This window comes from Plectrocnemia conspersa, unplaced genomic scaffold (genome assembly GCF_051122295.1).
Source record: "Plectrocnemia conspersa isolate PC_06_02 unplaced genomic scaffold, ASM5112229v1 ptg000001l, whole genome shotgun sequence".
In the NCBI taxonomy this organism is placed as follows: Eukaryota; Metazoa; Arthropoda; class Insecta; order Trichoptera; family Polycentropodidae; genus Plectrocnemia; species Plectrocnemia conspersa.
Genome location: NW_028277165.1, coordinates 18,950,443 through 18,971,523, shown reverse-complemented (window position 1 = coordinate 18,971,523; position 21,081 = coordinate 18,950,443). Strand labels below are relative to the sequence as shown.

Below are 21,081 nucleotides of genomic sequence, written 5' to 3'. Positions count from 1 at the left end.
TATTATAGGATTCATTAATATTGTAATCCTATAAATTAAGAAAAATATTAATACTGCAATTAAATTTAGTATAGTTAAATAGTATATCTACCCTGAAAAATAAGGAATTATAAATTGAATTTTAGAAGAAACAACCAAAAAAAATATTAGTTATAATAAAAAAATAGAGAATAATTATCAAGTAATAATAAATAATAAATATAAACTAAAAAAACAGCGATAAACTTATTAATATATCATTTAATAAGTTGAATTGATTTCATAAACATTTCTTAATGGAAAAAAAGTATTTTTTTTTATAATAAACACAAACTAAATATAATCTATTTGATGTTACATTATTGAAATATAAAAATCTTAATCTATTTTTATTGAATTAATTACATAAACCGTCAAAATATTTACACAATGTTGAAAAACAGTGTCTCGGTAAAAGTTTAATGTATAATACTACCTGCATTCTAAGCGTTATAAAATACAAATAAATTATATTTTATCATTAAAAATGAGTGTGTAATATAACTTAAATATTTTACCATGTTGTACCCTTTTATTATATTGTAATGTGTATATTACTAAAATTAGAATACTCGAAAAACATATGCTTGTCTAACATCGGAAGACAATGCATAGGCAAACTTGGCGACTTAAAAATTAAACTCTTGCTTATCAGACGATGAAAAAGATGAGAAATAATTGAACAATGGCACATTATCTTCATTCTTAGTCGGCGATATCTCATCGCCTCGATCGGACACTATCTCCTCTCTTTCGATATTTTTAGTTGCTTCAAAACTATCGAAATAATTATCGAACGATGGAGCGCCTACATTTTCATCTTTGATTGAGAGTGGTTTCATTAAATCTGTAATTTCTTCGACAGCTTTAAATGGATCCTTATCAATACACTCAGATATTTTATTATCTAGATTTTCATTTAACAGATCTTTGCGTGATGTACTTTCAATTTCATGTGAATATTGATTGAAAACATTTTGATTATCTTGATTAAATGGCCTCCTAAATAAGTTTAATCTTGAATCGCCAATATCCAAAGATTGTTCAGTAATACCTAAAATATTATCACTTTGGTTTTGATTGAACGAAAGATGGCTACTTTTAGGTATTTCAATATGTTCAAAATAGCTATTGATTGCAGCTGTAATGGCACTTCGATCTTCTACTGTGACGGGTTTATTTAATTCTATATTGTTATCGATAGTTTCAATTTTGCGTAAAGCGGGATTTAAATAGTTTAATTCATCAGTTGGGATTGGAATTGTATCTTCTTGAATAATCTCTTTAATCGAAGATTTATTGAAAACAGAAGTAAATAATTTTCCCTGATTAGCCTGAGTGCAAAATAGATTCATATCCGGTTCGACAATTTTTTGAGCTTCTATAATGTCATCGACTGGATTCCGATTGATTGGAAGAGAATCGCCAATCAAATCTTTACATGTTTGAATAACTGATTTCATACTTAAATTGCTTCCTTCAACTTTGTCTTTCTCGGTTACGTTTGACAATATTTCACTGACTTCAATATCGGCTCTTAATGTTTCGTCTTCTGATTCATCGTCAATATTTTTAGCTGGACTGTTATTAAAATCGTTGGAAAGCGGTGAACTAACATCTTTATCGGCACACAAATCAAAGAAGGATTTGCTTTCGGTATTTGATGGGAAATATGCAAAAGAATCGTTGTATAATTTATCTTCATTAGATATAGAAGTATTCATGAAATTAAGATCAACCTCAAAATTCATATTATCAACAGTAGACTGAGGATTAAAAATATTTTCATTATCCCTTTGAGCATTCTTGGGAACAGACGGATAATTCACATCTGCCAATTCATTTTTAGTAGAAGTGGTGAAGAGCGAAAATGGTGGTAAATCTACTTTCTTACCATCATCAACAACATTGAATATTTGGGTGTTTTCAAGATCTCCTATAGCATGTTTATTACCATCTACTTCGTTTTTGTTACAAATACCAATGCCGTCTAATGGACTATCAATTTTACTTATTATATTAGAATAATCTTTGAATATGCCATAATTGCTAGTATCATTTTTAACGACTTGTGTATCAGAATAATTTACGAAAGATGCACTTTCATTGTTAATTTCATCTTCAAATTGATTCGAAGGTTCTATAACATAATCTTCAAACGATACATTTGCAGCATTATTTCCTTCACTTGTAATAGTATTTTCATCAGAATATTTATCAATTAATGAAATTGATTCTTGGTTTTTAATATCATGATCTATTACTGATTCACCAAAGGTATGGATAAAGGGCTGTCCGGTAGATTTAATTTCAGGGATATTAGAAGATAAATCATCAAAGAAAGAGGTTGAATTGGACGTTTTCTCCAAATTATTGGAGGATACGTTTAGCATTGGAATTTGGTTTGTGATGGCTAATGAAAGATTGTCATTCATGTTTGTATTTTCAATAATCTGAGGTTGAACCCTATTAGTTTGATTATCAAAATTATAAATTGGACTGTTAACACACGATAAATTCAGATCTGATGCAAAGAAAGACATTGGATCTGATATTGGTTCCATTTTATAAGAAGATACATTCATCATTGGGATTTGATTTATGACTGCTGATATAGGATTTTCATTCACATGAGGTTGAACAGTATTTTTTTGATTTTGATAATTATGCATTGAATTGCTTTCAATTGTTAAATTTAAATCTGATGCAAAGAAAGGCATTTGATTGGATTTTGGTTCAAAATTTGGAATCTGATCTCTAACTGCTGGTGGAGAATTGTCATTCAAATTTATATTTTCAGTCATCGGAGGTTGAATTATATTTGTTTTATTCACATCAGATGCAAAGAAAGCCATTGGATTTGATTTTGGTTCAAAATTATTGGATGAAACATTCATCATTGAAATTTGATCGGTGACTACTGGTGAAGGGTTGTCATTCAAATTCGTATTTTCAGTCATCGGAGGTTGATCCGTATTTGTTTTATTCCGTAACATATGTATTGAGCTGTTTAAATTTGATAAACACAAATCAGGTGCAAAGAAAGCCACTGGATTTGAATTTAGTTCAAAATTGGATGAAACATTCATCATTGGAATCTGATCTTTGCCTACTGATGGAGGATTGTCATTCAAATTTGTATTTTCAGTCATCGGAGGTAGAACTATATTTGTGTCATTCATTGAACTGCTTAAATTTGATGAACTCAAATCTGATGCAAAGAAATCCATTGGATTTGATCTCGGTTCCAAATTATTGGATGAAACATTCATCATTGGTATTTTATTGACGACTGCTGATGAAGGATTGTTGTTCAAATTTGGATTTTCATCCATTTGTGGTTTAACTGTTTTTGTTTCAATCTCAAAATTGCGCATTTGATTATTAACAGTTGAGAAATTCAAATCAGATGCAAAGAAAGACATTGGATTTGATCTTGGTTCCAAATTATCGGATGAAACCGTCATCATTGGAATTTGATTTACTGCCAATGAAGGACTATTTACGTTTAAGTTTTCAGCAATCTGAGGATTAATTGTATTATTAAGATTCTCATAGTTATAAGTTGGACTGTAAACGGTTGATAAATTTAAATCAGATGCAAAGAAAGACATTGGGTTTGATATCACTTCTACTTTATTAGAAGAAACGTTCATCGTTGGAATTTGATTTGCGATTGCTGATGAAGTATCGTCAATAATCTGAGATTGAACTGTATTAATCGGATTCTGAAAAGTATAAATTGAACTGTCAGTAGATTCGTTAAAATCTGATGCAGAAGAAGATGTCAAGTCCAGCTTATTGGAGGATACATTTATCATTGGGATTTGGGTTGCTGACGTCAAGTCATTTACATTCACATTTTCAATAATCTGAGGCTGAACTGTACTTGAAATATTAGTTGCCATATTTAAATCCGATGCAAAGAAGGATCTTGGATTTGATTTTGGTTCCGTTTTATATGAAGATACGTTCAACATAGGGATTTGATTTGCGACTCCCGAAGAATTATTTTCAGAATATGACACATTTTCGTTCACATTTACATTTTCAATGTGAGATTGAACTATTGGACTATCAAAATTATATGTAGGTACATTGAAAGCGTTGTACGGTGGATTATAAATTTGCAGGGCACTGCCAGAATTATCTGGGAGAGCAAAGTTATAAGCGTTATTCTGATCTACTTTAGGATCATCTCCAGGCTTGAACAAGGACGATACAACATTTTGAATTTTGGTAAAACTAACTGCACTACTGAGCCTATCTAGACTAAATGTTGAACTAGATCTCTCTGGTAACGGAGATATTTTATGAACCGGGTTATTTGAAAACTGATCTTCAATAATTGGAGTAAAGTTGGATTTTATTTGTTCTTGTTGCGGCTCTAATGAACCAACGATAGGACCGGAGTAGTATTTTGGTCGCTTTTTTATTGTCGGCCTTCTGAATTTATTGTCAGTGTTGTCAATTTTAGGAGGTGCTATTGGTACATTTGTTAAATTAGTTACCGTTTGGTCAATTTTTGAGATTGCATTAAAAGCATTCGGGTCAAAAAATAATGGTGGAATTTCATTTGAAGGCGGTGCATCAGATCTGTTTAAAGAATCCAGAGTTCCTTGATTATTGATAAGCATTGAAGGATTATATGTGCTAACGTCTTCATTATCATAATTTTGTATATGCAAGTTTGATTTAGTGTCTGTAAGAATGTCCGGATTGTATATGTTATCTTTTTTGAATAAATCGTCTCTTTGAGAGTCAACAGGAATTCCTTGGTTGATGAAAAACAATGGAGGGTTTTCGTTTTGGGGCAATGTAAAATTATCAATGTTTGATTTAACATCTAGAAGAATATCTTTTTCAGATAAATCTTCAATCGGTATTATTTCTCTTTGAGGCATACTAGGAACACCCTGATTGTTAAAAAACATTGGAGAATTACTCACGCTAACATGCTCATGCTTTTGAGGTAATAGAATATTATCAAAGTTTGGTTGGGCGCCAGGAAAAATAACCGGATCGTATACATTACTTTTGGATACATTTTTAATTGGCATTGTTTCTTTTGGAGACACTATAGGAGTTAACTGAACGGAATTTATAAGACAAGCTTGAGCTTTATTTTCAGGTAATGGCATTGAATTAATATCATTTTGGTATGAATAATTAGATGCAAGCTTTGTGCTATTTCTATCTATCGATTGGCACAGATTATAAGTCGGATTCAAAAGAGCGATCCCATCTGCGGACTGTATATTATTATCATCATAAGAAGAAAATTTATTTAGTAAATCGGAGGATATTGCGAATGGTGCTTTATGTTCATCTTTTATAATATCATCTACAGTGGACACCAGTGGTGGATTTTCAGGTATTGGCGGATTAAAATCATACAAGGCTTCGGAATTTGAGGGTACGTTAATATCAACAAATTCCTCGTTATTATAAATTGGTTGAACGTTCATTAGGGGTTGCATATGCATCATCTGTGGATTATGTTCTATCTGAGCGATAGAAGGTTCCGTCTCTCCGAGAGTGAGACCCGGTACAGGAGCGTATGTCTTCCTTTTCTTCATATTCAGTCGAAATTTATTGGAAGTGGCTGTAAGCAACATATAAATAGTTAGCTTTGATTATAATTAGTTAATCTATCTATCGATAAAACGTATACCGTACCCATTGAGTTAGCGTCACTTCCAATAGTCGGTAAGCTTTGATTTATCTGTGTCGCTTGATTTGCATGACTTTGAGCGACATATTCTTCTCTGTTAAACAGTGGGACTGAGGGTAAAGGATCTCGAGTTTCTTGCGGATTCTCTGCTGGTTGAATCGCTTCAGTGAACTGTGGAATCCGAGGAGTGCTCGAATAGTCTTCTTCTCTCATGACGCTCCTGCCCAAATTGAGTATGCTAGAGAACGAGCTGAATACGGTGTTTGCCACTTGAGGCAGCACTTGGGGGAGCTGAGACAAGTTCTGAGCCAAGTCGGAAGTTATCCCCTGTATCTGTCCGGCGGCCGATTCCTCAGAGTCGTTGTGCCCTAGGGTCGACGAGTTCAAGTCGATCTCCGAGAAGGTGGACTCTTCCACGGGAGCCGGATTCTCAGATGCACTATTCGAAAAGGCTCTAGGTATCGCGTGCAGTCTGGCGTAGTACGATTCGATGTCGAAATCATCGTCGCCGCCTTTGACTGTCATCTTGTTTGTGGAGTTCCTGTTAGTGGTCATTTTGAGACACTGAGATATTGGCGAATTGGTGCTTCTGTCCGAGGGTAAATTCTTCGCGACACAGGAGATCGTATCATTTTTTAAAGCACTACTTTTAGACAATGAACTACCGAAGGGTATGATATCTGTAAGAATAAAAATACACTAATTAATATATTTCAAATGGCTATTTACAATCTATACGATAAACATGACAAATCTTGCAACTAAAACATATATACACATGGCGTACCCACTTCCGTTCGCGAAGGACTCAATACTCAAATATCCGGTTGGGTCATGAAATTGTATTATATTTTTTTTGTAAGTTGTTATATTTAAATAAACTGTTATCTATTTCAATAAGAGCCGCTCGATTTCCTAATCGAGTCACCGGAAAACCATTAAAAGTGTCCGATGACATGTCAGGGCTGACAGGCGGGTTCAAAGTCGCGAAAAAATTGTCTATGCAAGAACGATCCAAGGCTGGTTTTGGATGCTACATCAATGCTTATTATGATCGGTGTAAAAATTACAAACACAATCGAATTGCCCAACATGCAGAACTTTCTAAGAGGAATTACGATCGAGATTTGGTACAAGGGTCAAAGAACAAACGTAGCTTTAGGGCCGAAACTCGCAGTGATTGATGCCTATGAAACAGTTATATAAGAAACTTTTCTTTTCGAACGATGCGCACTTGACATCCCTGGTACGAAATAAATTATCGTTTTACTTGTTTGTAACGAAAGTGAATTTGAAAATGGTACAATCGCCTTCGAGTGTGACTAAACACATCCATTAATATTGCGAAAGAGCTTGCACGTTGAAAAACATATGTGTTTGTCTTGTTTTTCTTTTAAACATAACACATTTCAAAAATGATAAATTGATATGTACACAGTTTGTCGAAAACACTGAGATTTGGTTAAAAATTACTCTAATGACAGAATTAACCTTTTGCACTCAAGAAGTTTGTTTTATTTTTGTATGATCTAAACATCAGATAAATGACAAATATATATATAGAAAAATTACAATAACATATTTTAGCAATTAGCAAGACAAAAATGTTTTCACACTTTTTTTAAATAGTGTAATTAAATAAATAAAATATCTAAAAGTATGTGCATATACAATAAAATACAAATAACATTTTATTAGTAAAACATTAAAAATGATTCTATATATTATAGAGTATAATACTAAAAAGACGCACATTAAAAAAATAACCACATTTACAGCCTATGAATTTAAAAAGGTTACCTATTTCTGTATTTGAGTTGGTCGAAATTCACGAAAATGCCCGGGCCCATATTTATCCTTAATTCGTCCACGTATGCTTTGGAGATGCTCTTAAATTTCTCGTTCCTTAACTGATTGAATCAGAGCTAGCGCATTTATTAGTATTTCTCAAACTTTGGCTATGTAAATCGATACTAATGTCTATACTTGAGTTACGTTTTTCTGTGATAATAATGAATAACCCTTTTAAGAAATCCTGCATGATGGTATTTTATTCGAAAACGCAAACATATGAAACGACTATGAAACTAAAGAAGATTCAGACTCGTGGTGAATTTTGTTGTCTTTCTATGATATGTCCTACTCTTTCTTTTGTTTTTTTTTAAATTTATTTATCACGAATCTGACTTAATAGAGTTATCTAATGCGCCATAATAGAATTTATTCAAAATAATTCAAAATTTCATACACATCCTATGTTGGCAGCACTGTAAATCAAACACCTATCAATAATCACGCGTTTTCAAAGTGTCAAATGTTAGTTTGCAACAACACATTTACGAAATGGATCGCTTAACCACCGCTGAAACTAAAGTTGGATCATCCTTTACATATACTATACGTCAAAGATGCAATTAATGTTTTTTCTTAATGAGCATTTTTTGTTGTAAATTAAAGATACTTGTTAGTTAGCACGACGCCACGCTCAAAAACCACCAGTTGTTACTCCCCACTGCGTTTCCCGTGTTATTCAAATCCACACCTAACTTAAGCAAATTAATCATTATACCGTTATTATATTGTTTAGATTAGGCCTGTTTGTTTAAACAGCAAATGTATATTTCACGACTGACAAATTTGAGCGTGGCGCCGTGCTAACTAACAAGTACCAAATTAAATTTGTACGAATGTTTTACAACCGCTGTATTTTTTATACCACTGCATAAGAAAGGGTGGGTCCGTGCCATATGTTTGAAAATATGTATGTTTTCTTAGAAAGTATTTGAATGGCAAAAAATATTAACGAATTTCTTAACTACTCTAATCGGTCATATTTTTGCTTTGATAAACTAAGAACTGCATTATTCTGAAATCTGTATATTTCTATGCAAAAAATAATAAATGATAGATTTTTTTGGAACAATTTTAATTAACTGATACAATTAGTTTGTTTTAATGAATTTCAAATATATTTTTTATTTCAATGACATTTTTTCCATTGAATTTAAGATCTTCAATTTTTTTATTCGTTCGAAAAAAATATGTATTTCAGCAATATTATAATAGTCCAATTGATGATTCAAGAAAATATTTTGCTGTATTGTTATTTTTACAAGTTAGTACATAATTTACATGTCGATAATTTTATGAAGGAAAATGCAGCAAAATAAACAGTCGTATTTCGCGAATCAAATAATTCGGCTATTAATTATTTAAGCAAATTCAATATGCAGTTTAACCTTTTGCGAACGGTCGTGGGAAGTGCAAAATGTTAACGCAGAGCGAAAGTAAGATTATATCTAATCCTATGACACGCTGTAAAGGCGCGGTTGGTAAACTATCGAAATTTATTTTATGACATACCCGCTTATCTCCGATATCCGATCGACGAGACATCCTTTTGTCGAAAAAAAGTGAACGATACGCACAAGATGACCCCATTTTGTAGACTACGTACATCCTTATTGATAATGCGATAACATCATTAGTAAAATTAGCGCTAAAAGAAACGACCATTCATAGGTTACGAGAAAAAGAAAATACGTATGTGGTTTTTTTACTAGAAGGACTTGACCTAAATTACATGAAGATAAAAAATATATTGCTATAACGAGCGATTGTTAAAAGTACGAATGTATTCTGCTGATGATTAACATTACATATAACTTAAATGCCCTCTACAAGTAATCCATTAAGAAGTTTAAACACATATTGAAAATCAATAATAAAGATATTTATATGTTTTTAAATAAATTCTATCCACATAAATATTTGCAAAACATTCAAGAGGTTTAAAAAATGTTATTGAAATATCAAACTTCTGGCGTTGCACTCTTGAAATCAATGTCGCTAAAGGTCGTGCGCTAACGGTCAATTTAGATACACATACCCATCAATGAAAGGATCCATGCATAACAATTAATTTAAAACAAATAACCAGATTAATAATTCTAGATGTTTTAAATTATTGTAAATTCATGCGTGAATGCATTTTATTAATATTTTGAATTTGTCAAATACGAGTTTTTGTTGTTGTACTAATTTATTCGTTACGCGGATGAACAACTAAATATTTAGTATTATAATAAGTTTTGTATTATAATAATATCAAGGTCAATTTGAATAAACCCGAGGACGTGATTTACGTATTTTTTCAATTTAATTGATACCGGATAACTAATTAAAATTCTTATAAACATCAAGTTAATTTAGATTTTGATATTAGACTTTTAAAAATTTAAGGCTTAAACAAAAGTGAGCATAAAATCGCAATTGCGTAGTCCGTAAGTTCTAGACCGATAACCCAGAAGCCGCCGGTTCGAGCCACAGCAGCAGACTCGAATTTTTAATAATTAATAATTAGACAAAAATAAGATAATTCGATTTACATGTAAAATCACATTTTGATTTCTATTGAAATGTTGCTTTTTTCTCCGTAACAGCTCCTTTTTAGATATCATCGATTGTATTTTTAAGCAATGATTTTTCCACAAGATATTTTAAATTATATTATGTTTAATTATAAAATATTATCATATAGAATTGTTTTAACGATAATGTAGTTGAATGGCAAATATTAATCCTTAAAAAACATATCAGAACATTATCTGTTTGATCGTTATTTTAAATGACGAGTGAGGGTTTAGATTCAGAGGTACTTTATTAGCATAAAAATATTTGTAATATGCTTTGTTACAGTGAATATATATTACCAGTGAAGTAATATTTTCAGTAGCGTTAAATACATTTTCACCGGTAGATATATTTAATATTATATTTGTACTAGAAAAAATATAATTTAACTTGTAGGCGTAACTGAAATTATAGGTTGATATAAACTGTCGTTGAAACACAATTTGACGAAATATTTATTTGCTTTTCAAACCCACACCTAACCTAAAGGAATTAACCAAATACAACTTGACGCAATAAAAGTTTAAGAACTGCATATAATTTCACTAGCGCCTATCAGTTAAATTATATTATTAGTCACATATAATTAAACCACATGAAAAGCAAAGTGATTCCAAATGCCGGTATTTTTGAATTTAGCAAAGTTAAAATTATTGCCACAATTACATTTTGTAGCAATGTTTTAATACACTTTTTATTTGGATCTGCCGTTCATGTTTTTTTAGATTCTAAGAACGATTTTTTTCGAAAATTGTTTTTTTTTTAAAAATTGTAATTGTTTTACATGTACATTATTTTTATTAGATTATTGGGTGGTACATGAATATATTTAGAGGGTTATAATTAAAAAAAGTTTTCCGACCCCTGATAGAAGAGGTGTCGAAAAGTGTCGAGGTGTCACGAAATCGTACGTCATTGTTGGTCGAGTTTACTATCGCGTAATTTTTGCACACGCGTATTAGTAGCATCCACGATTCGACTTCTGAATGGATGTATAGTAATGAACGCGCTAGAAAAATAAAATAAAATAAGTAACATGTCGTAAACAATTCAAAACGCGCGCCCAAAACACGTGTGTGGGTGTGTGTGAGCGCGTGCTTGTGTTTACGTGTACGGACGCGTAAAAACACACGTTATAAAAAGTGAAGCGGTACAATCGTGATGTCAGTTGCAGGTGGTCCTTCGCGCGGGTTGGATGCCTAACAAAGTTTTGAATTTTCCCGCTAGTCGCGAGCCGGTGGTGTTCGACAAAACAAAACAACGTCAAAGACGAATTCGAATTTTATTCGGATTTGCGAACGCGACATGAACGAGTGCGTGAATATTGCATTTGAGCCGATAATTTCAAACATAAACAACTGAATTGTGAAAATTTTAATTTGAATTTCACGAACGCGAAAGCGGCGACATTTTCCTATCGATTTTGAAATATGTTTATTTTTAAACAGTTACAAATTAAATCATATATTACGATACTAACACATATTTGTATGAAAATTAATTATGCATTGACAGTGCGTGTTTTATACGAGAAAAACGAATGTATTCGATTAACCTTCGTGCAACATTTGTATTAATAAATAAATAAAAAGTGCTATAAAAATGCAAAACCACACAAATTAAATACTATCTATATCTAACACATCGCAATTTTGATATTTTATTACGACTGCAGTGTTTTTAATACATTTGCATAACGTATTCAAATGATTATAATTTGTATTTGTTTATTGCTAGAATGATTATTTATGATTTTTAGCCGCGCAGCCTCATTTTTAAGTAGTAATTAAACGTTAAAAATCAATTGACCGCGCAGTGAAAAATATTTGTACATTTTTTGTTTATTCTTATACTGTCATAATCGAAGGGAAATATGTCAAAGTTGTTTGTTTGATGTTTATTGCTCTTTAAAAATACTCACGTACCGTTCAATACCTTTTCATTGCCTCGGAAGAAAGTGAAACACAATTCAACTATGACTCTAATCGTCGTTATTATTATGTAAGAGCATCTTTGAGAGCGCGTGACAAAGTTTAGCATAAAAGGAGACAGTGAAGTGTATAGAAGGTAAACGAATTCCACACACTGTGTCGAAAAAGTGGATAATGGACGCCAGCGGTCGTACGATGACACGAGACGTGACGAAAACTACCTTGTTTCTCGTACTGCTAGTGATTTCGATAAGTTTAGACAATGCGAAAGCGGCGGACAGTGACGAAACCAAAGATGTCCAGTCTCAGAGGCACCATCAGAAGCTCGAACCCGAGCCCAAGACTCAACAACAAGAAGATCAAAGGAGATTACAGGACCAAAGCGAGCGATCGCACCACAGATACGAAAAACACGCACACAACCACGACAGAGCGCGGGACTATCCCAAAGAGAGACCTACGCCGACTGTCGAGGGAGTAGAATCTACGAGCGTCGAATCGAAAATTCACAAACAGAGCGGCTTCTTCGTAGCCGACGACGGCAAGTCGATCAAGCTTCCGAAGAGCGACGTCATCTACAACCCAGAAACGGGAGAAATTCTAGTCAGGAACAGGCATTTCGAAAAGAAAATCGAAGAAAGAGAGAGTCCTAATAAAGAAAGTGTCAAGACGACAATGAGCAGACAAAACTATTACAACATCAAACCCGACGACGAGGGCTTTAAAAATCTTCAAGGATTCGTAATAGCGGACGGCGATAAGGAATACGCAAAACAGTATTTATATCCGGCGTCTTCTGATTCGCAAGAAATAAGCGAAACAAAGGCGGAAGTTAGCTCCGAAAACACCAAAAGAAAGCAATATTCGATCCGAAGCGGAAGAGAGTCAGATCAAAATGTAAGCGAAGAAGATATGACTGAAGATAACGCTACAGATTATTATCCAGATCATACAGTGAGATCTCATAGTAAAACGAATAGTGATTCTTCGACTGATTCTCAACGAATCGGAAAGCAAGCTTTAAATATCGAGGACGATAAGAGTAAGAAAAGTGAGAGATCGAAGCATCACGAGAGCCATCGCCAAATAGATAACAGAAACGACAGTTTCGAACATGACCAAAGAATACTTAACAAGAAAGACGACGAGAGGTTTGCTAAATATGTGGATGAATCTTACGATAATTACAAGAGAGACAAAGAAATTATTGCAACACTGGAGGAAGTCCCCACGATCAAATATGCCGAGGAAGATACCACAATAATCCCAAAGAGCTACACAAAGGAAGACCTGACGAATGAGTCTTTAGAAAGCCTGAACGAAAATTTAGAAGTCGAAATTAACAATATATCGAACAGTGTCATATCGGAGAAGATGATCGAGGTTGACAATAATTCAGATGCCCAAAGCCTCGAAGAAGTCGAAGAACTGTTTCGGACGATGACGACGACGCAACCAGCGGATCCCCTGATGGTGCTCAGGAATTACATGGAGGACACGTACCTTCGTGGACCGATTGCCGTGGTAGTCGACACAGAAGCGAACAGTTTGGCGATGGCCAAAGAAGCGCTCAACGCCATGGAACAGGCCGGAGGAGTTTTAAACATTCCCGACATTGTTCTGATAGCTTACAACGTAAACGGTGAGTTTATTTAAATATAATAATTTGTAATCTATATGGAATTCTGAAAAATAGTTTTCTTTCCAACGAATTATGTCGATGGTATAATAATACATCAATATTAAATATAAATTAACTTTGAATAGACCATCCCTTATATATATAAAAAAATAACTATTTGGGTGGTGAGGAATGTTGATTCGTCCAGGTGCGTATAAAAAAACTTTTAAATCGTTAACATATTTTGAATTCCAAAGGATCGTGTTATTGTTATACGTGAATAGCTTAAATAACTACAGGAATTTGGATGCCAGTACAGAAAAAAAAACTTGCACTTATAGAATCTATATTTTATATAATATAATACCCATTATTATCTGTGAATATTAAAAAAAATTTAAATTAACACTAAAATATTTAAGAAAACTATTCTTGCGCAAAAAATATTTATTTTATTAGACATAATATTCTCTGAGATTGATAAAATAATAGATAAAAAAACATTAACTGTTAATCGAATACGAATGTATTTTAACAATTAAAAATAAGAGTAAATCACGAATAAAAAAATAATATTAATAAAACATACATACATAAATATAGAAATTTAATCTCTTTGAAATAAGATTTTGTTTGTATGACTTATGTTTAGCTCCCAAGTCAGACCAGGTAGCATATATTTTAGAATGAGAAAAATGGAAAATACGATTTTTTACAGAAAAATTGCTACAATTTTTTTTTCTTATTGATGTTTTTTTTGTTATACGAGATTGTACCATTTTTTATAGCTACTTGTTATATATGCATTATTTATTTTTTTGAAACAGATTATATTTTCTCATTTGTAGAAATAAAACATTAATTATTTTTATTAATTAAGATTGTATAAAATAACAAAAAAAAAACAATATAATATTAACTATAAAAAACTATACATGTAACAGCAAACCCATGATTTTACATGTGCATATGTTCATATATTAGTAGCATAAAAATAGCCACGTATTTTTCGGGTCAGAATTTTATTATAATACGGTTGTTGCCAGAATTTATGTCGAAACGCAATTCAAAAATATATTTATTTACCCAGAAAAAAATAGAGTTCAATGAAAATGTTTCATTTGTTTGCTACGTGCGGGCGCTATTTTTAATAAATTAAATTTAGGCAGAAATGGTCCGTTCCATTCTCAACGTTCACAACAAATTAGTTATATGTTGAGTAGAAATGTTATATAATAAATAGAAATAAGGCTCGTATTTTTCGGGTCAGAATTTTAACACGACTGTGGTAAAAATTTATATTAATTGTTCGAAATTTATTTTAAATGGTTAGAATTTATATTGGATTGGTCAAAATTCATATTGAATTGTAAGAATTATATCGACAAACGGTCAAAATAATTTTTGTGGTCGATCTGTCAATCGCATGTCGGGAGTTAATTATCAAGGTGTTTTAGATAGTTTTAGGTCAGATATCAACACAAGCTAAGCGTGCTTTCCGACGCTGCCAGTAGATATATATTTTTACCAGTGAAAATATAATTTATCTGACAGGTGCTAGAAAAATGATTTCAACTTTTCCATACATTTGCATACTTATTATTATTTATTTACATGCGAGATATAAATATTACAGTAAATATGTATTTTTCAGTAACGACTAGCTAAAAAATAAAGCGAATTTTTTGGTTTATGATTCGTAACAAAGTTTACTAGGCTTAAAGTCGCAGCAACGTTGTGCTTGCAGTGTGTTTAAAATAGCCGTTTTTTCTGTGCGAAATGATAAACTTTCAACTTGTTTAAATTTATGGCAATTATGTTAAATTAAAGCCGGAAAACAGGACGTTTATGGCATAAAATGAGTGAATGCTATCCGTTGTCACTGGTGAACTCATTAAAAACATATGAATTAATCGCTTTGATAAGCGTTTAACGTTTGATTCATTAAAATATGTATTATGGGGTGAAGCATATTGTATTTTTTATACAACTTTGTAGCAAACATATTTTTATGTATAAAAATAAAATATATGCAATTTAATTTTCAACTCTACTTCAAATATTTTTTCTCCTGCAAATAACCTCAGTATGGATTCTCATTTTGCAACATTCCATTTCCATATATGCAAATCGAATCAAACAAAAATGTATTCGCAACCAAATCAAGCATGAAAAAATGAATCTCAGCAGACCGCCTCCGTTGTCTTTTCAGCCGGCTGCGGCTTGAATATTGATGGCGTTTTTCCTGAAAGAAGAAAAACAGCGCAATTTTCCCAAACAAAACACGTAGCGAGAGACGAATGCGTCGATTATTGACGGTCCGCCCCGTTTTCACGGTGAAAAACAAAAATAGGGGTACGCAAAGATCTCCGTGACGAATCGCACAAGTGGAATGAACGATGAGCGTGACGCGGCGTCGCATATTTTCGCCACAGTAGTTTCAGAATACTTTGACAGCATTTTTGGCGGCACTAGACTTAAAGTCGCGAAAACTAATCTGAAGGAGAAAGAGAGACTGTTATGGCATTGTATCTGAAAACATATACTGCTATATATACAAAATTGTACATGTTTCAAAGTAAACATTGTCAAGTCAACTTTATTTTGTTATTGGTATTCTCATATTGATTGATTTGAAAGAGTAAAAGTTTCATTTGTCAAAACAGTCTTTATTTATAACGAGTTACTCAGTGACAACGGATGGCCTCGCACTCATTTCTACGTCGTAAATTCATGACGAAATTTTGTTTTAATGTAGCATTATTACTAAAAACAAAAACAAGTTTGTAATTAATTTTAACCACAGTTCATTTAATCGTAAATATACGGATTAGGAATTGATACGGCCATTTTAAACCCGCGTTACAAGAACAACATTGCTATGAAGAGCCCTAGTTGTCAATTACCAAATATCCTTAATATATAGAGATATTATAAGTATGTATTTTCCTAGACGTATATGTATGTGACAGTGGCGTGCGGTCTATAGATGCGGTAGATTCAAAACGCCATCAGCATGAACGGTTGATAGCGAGCGACTTAGCCGATCAAGTGATCGTGTTTATAGTCGATCAACCGTGCATGCTAGTGGCGTTTTGAATCTACCGCATGCATGGACGGCACGCCACTGGTATGTGAGTATATGTTCGGCATATATGCGGAATCATTTTATTTTAAAAAGTTTTTAAAACTATGTTTACGTATAGCTTAAGCTAAACATACAAGTTTTTACTGGTTAAGTAAATTATTGAAAAATAGTTCAAAACAATTCTTTTAATACAATTTGACCTCAATCTGATCAATAAAAACATATGATAGTCCATGACCATGACGGGAATGTATTTGCGGAAATGTCGATCAAACGAATGTGACCATCGTTAAGAAACCGATTATTTGAACCATAATATTATAAATTAAATACAAATACACCAATCACCGTCTAGGTTTTTATAGTTATGATAATGCTTTTGTTTGGACAAGGTTATGAAACATTCTATTTTTCTTAAAATATAATTTATAAGCTTAATTAACTTATATGAAAATAATCATGATGCTTAGATTAATAAATTGATTAGCAAAAACATTTTTGCTTTTAAATTGAAGATTAAAACTACCATATGCTATCTTGAGCTTATCTTAGTTTATCAACGACGATAATATCTTAAAATGTTTTTTGCATCGCCTTGCATCATTTTCTTTCAATGATAATTTTAATTATCAATATTGAATAAATAATAAAATATGCAACAATGCATTACAATAGTGTTGCGTAAATAGAAGCGATGGAAGCGCCGCTTCTTTAAATTCGTTGTATTTTTAACTACATGTACAGTAAAAATGATAAAAATATATAATCATAAAGATGATCGACATCGATATTACATAAAAATCGTATAAATTAATCGAAAGTTATTTTTATGTATTACACATGCAAAATACAATTTATTCATGATACATAATACATTAATGTGCATTATTCATGATATATAATATGCTATTGAATGTAGATCTAGCAACTATCAATATAAAATTAAATTATTTTATTAATTTTGTATTTACATATGTAGACATCTACATAAATAAATTTAGCCAACTTTAAAACCATTCAAATATATATATATTATTTCATTCGCGGCTAGCTTCAACACATTCCTAACATATCTTTAGCGGAAATGGTAGTGTATAAAATAATTTAGACAAACATTGCTTCGCCTTCTTTTTTTTAATCTTGGGGTTCTATTTTTCCATTTTATATATACAGTGTCACTAATGTATCTAAACATGAATGAATATATTAAAACTATAAATAATAGCATTAAATCACTAACTTTCACGAATACATCAGTATAAACACAATATTTAATATGAATCGTTAATTAATTATTATGTATTTATTAAAACTGTAATTATCTAACGGTTCAACGGCCCCTCGTTAACTAGTTTACACAACAAAACCAGGATGTATCGTTTATGAATCAACGCTCTACAGTTCCGAATCAAATTGCCATCTTTCAAAATTGAATTACAATATTAAAATAGCATAATGCCCGTTGAAAACTCAACGGATAACCAACATTACCTATAAAATAAACAATGTTTCTTAAAGTAACACATAATTTACGGCTGACCTAATAAACTCGACCATATAGCTATAATATACCACATTTTAAAAAACAAGCGAATGCGCGGGCTTTGACGCAATCGGTTAAATAAATACTCATACCATCATATTATATTATATTACCTTAACACAAAAAATAGAGTTCAAAAACCTAGGCGCATAACGGTCAGTGCACACGCGGTTAGTGACTTGACCTGGCTGAAGTTTGACCTATCCTATCCTGACCTCGTCGCGACACAAACGCAGCGTCCTTGCTTCAATATATTTATTACACCAATAAAAGAGTAAAGCATAAACATCCGACTGGACGATCACGTGTGCTATTAACTCGATATTTTAGAAGCTCCGGAAAAATCTAGTTTTGGCTGTAGATATTTTATATTTTTATTATTTTTATATAAAATTTTACCATCAAGCTTACCACCTATGTGCCACGATGGCCTAAATGCTAAGAAAAAATATTTGCAATTATAATGAAGACATATTAAAAAGGTTGAGTGAAAATCGGTCATGTGAGTTGCGTAAGAATTGTTTGTATCATTAACCAGATCATCGAAATAATATTTAGCATAAATAAAAAACGAAGAAAAGCACTAGTATATGTGTGTGTACAAACATATTTATGCTTAAAAACAATTTATTCTGTGTTACCTTGAATCATCCTAACTGCTATTAAAAATGATTGTGTACAAAGTACCACTGATTCATAAACTCGATCGTAAACCGTCATAGTATTTTATTTATGATTTACGCCTTTTTGCCTATTGCATGTAGATATGTCATAATTTATTTGTTGTCAGTGGAACCTTACAGTTGGATTTATAAACATCGAACTTATAACTGAAAAGCATTTAGTATGGGTCTCATCTTTTTCTAATTATTAGTTGAAGACTAGAAAGTTTTATCATTTTTTTCAATGTTCTAGCAAATGAAACTTCATGTATGGCAAGAATGTGTTAACTATGAAAAAATCGAATCAAAAAAGGGTGAGTTTGTGCCAGGTGTTTAAAAACATGTATGCTTTTTTGGAAGCTTTGAATAGATGTTGTTACTCCCCACTGCGTTTCTCGTGCTGTTCAAACCCAAACCTAACCTAAACAAATGAACTATTATGCCGTTATTGTATTCGTTTAGATTAGGTTTGGGTTTGAACAGCAGATGGATGTTTCGCAACTGTCAAATTTTCTGAAAATAAAATATTTTCATTCATTTCCATTCCAAATAACAACGTTTCGCAACTGTCAAATTTGAACTAACAAGTACCAAATTAAATATGTACGAATATTTTTAAACGTTTTACAATCGTTGTATTTTTTATATCGTTGCATAAAAAAGGGTGGGTCCGTGTTAGATGTTTGAAAATATGTATACTTTCTTGGAAGCTTTTAATAAAAGAAGTATTTAAATGGCAAGAAATGTTTACGAATTTTTTAACTGCTCTAATGCTTTGGTAATTTAAGAACTCCATTACTAATCAGATAAGAAGAGACTGCAGATTGCAAAAATGTATGAGGGCTTTTCAGAATTACGCTATAAAATCAGTTTTTGGAATAAATATAGTTTTTGGGATAATCCATAGAGGTTTTTTTATTTTTATCTTGTTCAAAATATAAAAAAAGATAAAGTAGCAACAATTGTTATTGACAAGATTCTCTATTTGGGTATAAATACGAGAGCCCAAAATTCATCTGTAATCAATCGAAGTAGATTGATTCGTTCTGTTCCTTCGATTATACGCGTCCATCATTAATATAAAGATATTTACAACAATATACTTTATTATTATAATCATATACTATATATTACATATATATTTTATTTATTAAAATTTTCCGAGAATTCTCATTTTTCGAAAAATAAAAAAACATTAAGAAACCGTAATTTCTAGTTTTTTTCTATAAACAGAGTTCAAGTTTTATCTAAAATTACTGCAGGAGGAGAAAAATATGTGAATGTAATCAGATCTTTTCAATTTAAAAAATGTTTATATGATTTAATCTACAATTGAAATAATACATTACAAAATGATTTAACTGTAGTGTCTGAATTAACTAAAAATTTGGTGTCATAAATCGGAAAAAATTAAAATAAATTCCAGAATTTACATTTATCTAAAAACTTCAAAAGACTGTGGATGTAGTATATGGAAAATTAGCCAAAATTAAAAATTTAATTAATTAAATTGTTGAGTTCGCCTTTAATATTCCTAACTTCTGCATCATTATATAACATCAATTGTAAATTAAAGAAAAGTACATTTGTACTATATATATTTGATTCAAATCTGTTTTACAACACTGTAAGTGGTCCATTACTAATCGTGATACCTCAATTTGACGATATAATCTAAAACAGTAGTTAGAATCTAAACGATGTTTACGTTTATTATACAGGTTTACTATGTATTACATCTTCTCAGTGATTCTCTAAAGTTGTTTACATTCCATCCATTGGTCAGAAATAAAAAAAATAAACACGTGTTGAAAATTATCGTGGGCGAACAAAATAGTGATCTTTTCGATCAAATTGTCATGACCTAACACGAAGTCTAAACAAAGCAGAAGTGAACGTCCAATTTTCCTGCGAAACAATGTACCACATGATATGCCTCTTATTACAAGCACTCATACACTAGATTAATTCAGTAAAAATAACAGGTGTTTGTGCGGTTTATCAGTAAGTTACGCGCGGTATTGTAATGCAAATTTGGTATCTCGTTAAAGAGAGTTTGAATTCTGGACAAGTTTGGGTTTGTCCGTGAAATTTGGAAACGACACAGTGGGAAAACGACCTTTCTTAATAA

The 21,081-nt window shown here is 31.8% G+C and overlaps 2 protein-coding genes across 4 annotated transcripts in view; one reads left to right on the top strand and one right to left on the bottom strand.

The window, feature by feature from the left end:
- Positions 1 to 21,081, bottom strand: part of LOC148239084 (uncharacterized) — a 47,437-nt gene that overhangs the window by 5,833 nt on the left and 20,523 nt on the right. Inside the window, exons 2-3 of the mRNA XM_088181275.1 lie at positions 5,698 to 6,372; positions 655 to 5,623 (exon numbers count right to left, since the gene is read on the bottom strand). Coding sequence (XP_088037401.1) covers positions 655 to 5,623; positions 5,698 to 6,372 — 5,644 coding nt within the window. The remainder of the gene's footprint in view (positions 1 to 654; positions 5,624 to 5,697; positions 6,373 to 21,081) is intronic.
- Positions 11,272 to 21,081, top strand: part of LOC148239085 (uncharacterized) — a 29,491-nt gene continuing 19,681 nt past the window's right edge. The window contains exons 1-2 of one of the 3 annotated variants that reach the window (XM_088185233.1): positions 11,272 to 11,418; positions 12,112 to 13,678. In XM_088185233.1, coding sequence (XP_088041359.1) covers positions 12,211 to 13,678 — 1,468 coding nt within the window. In that variant the 5' untranslated portion in view covers positions 11,272 to 11,418; positions 12,112 to 12,210. Of the gene's footprint in view, positions 11,471 to 12,059; positions 13,679 to 21,081 lie in introns of all 3 variants that reach the window. The other 2 variants (XM_088185217.1, XM_088185225.1) reach the window with 2 other exon arrangements.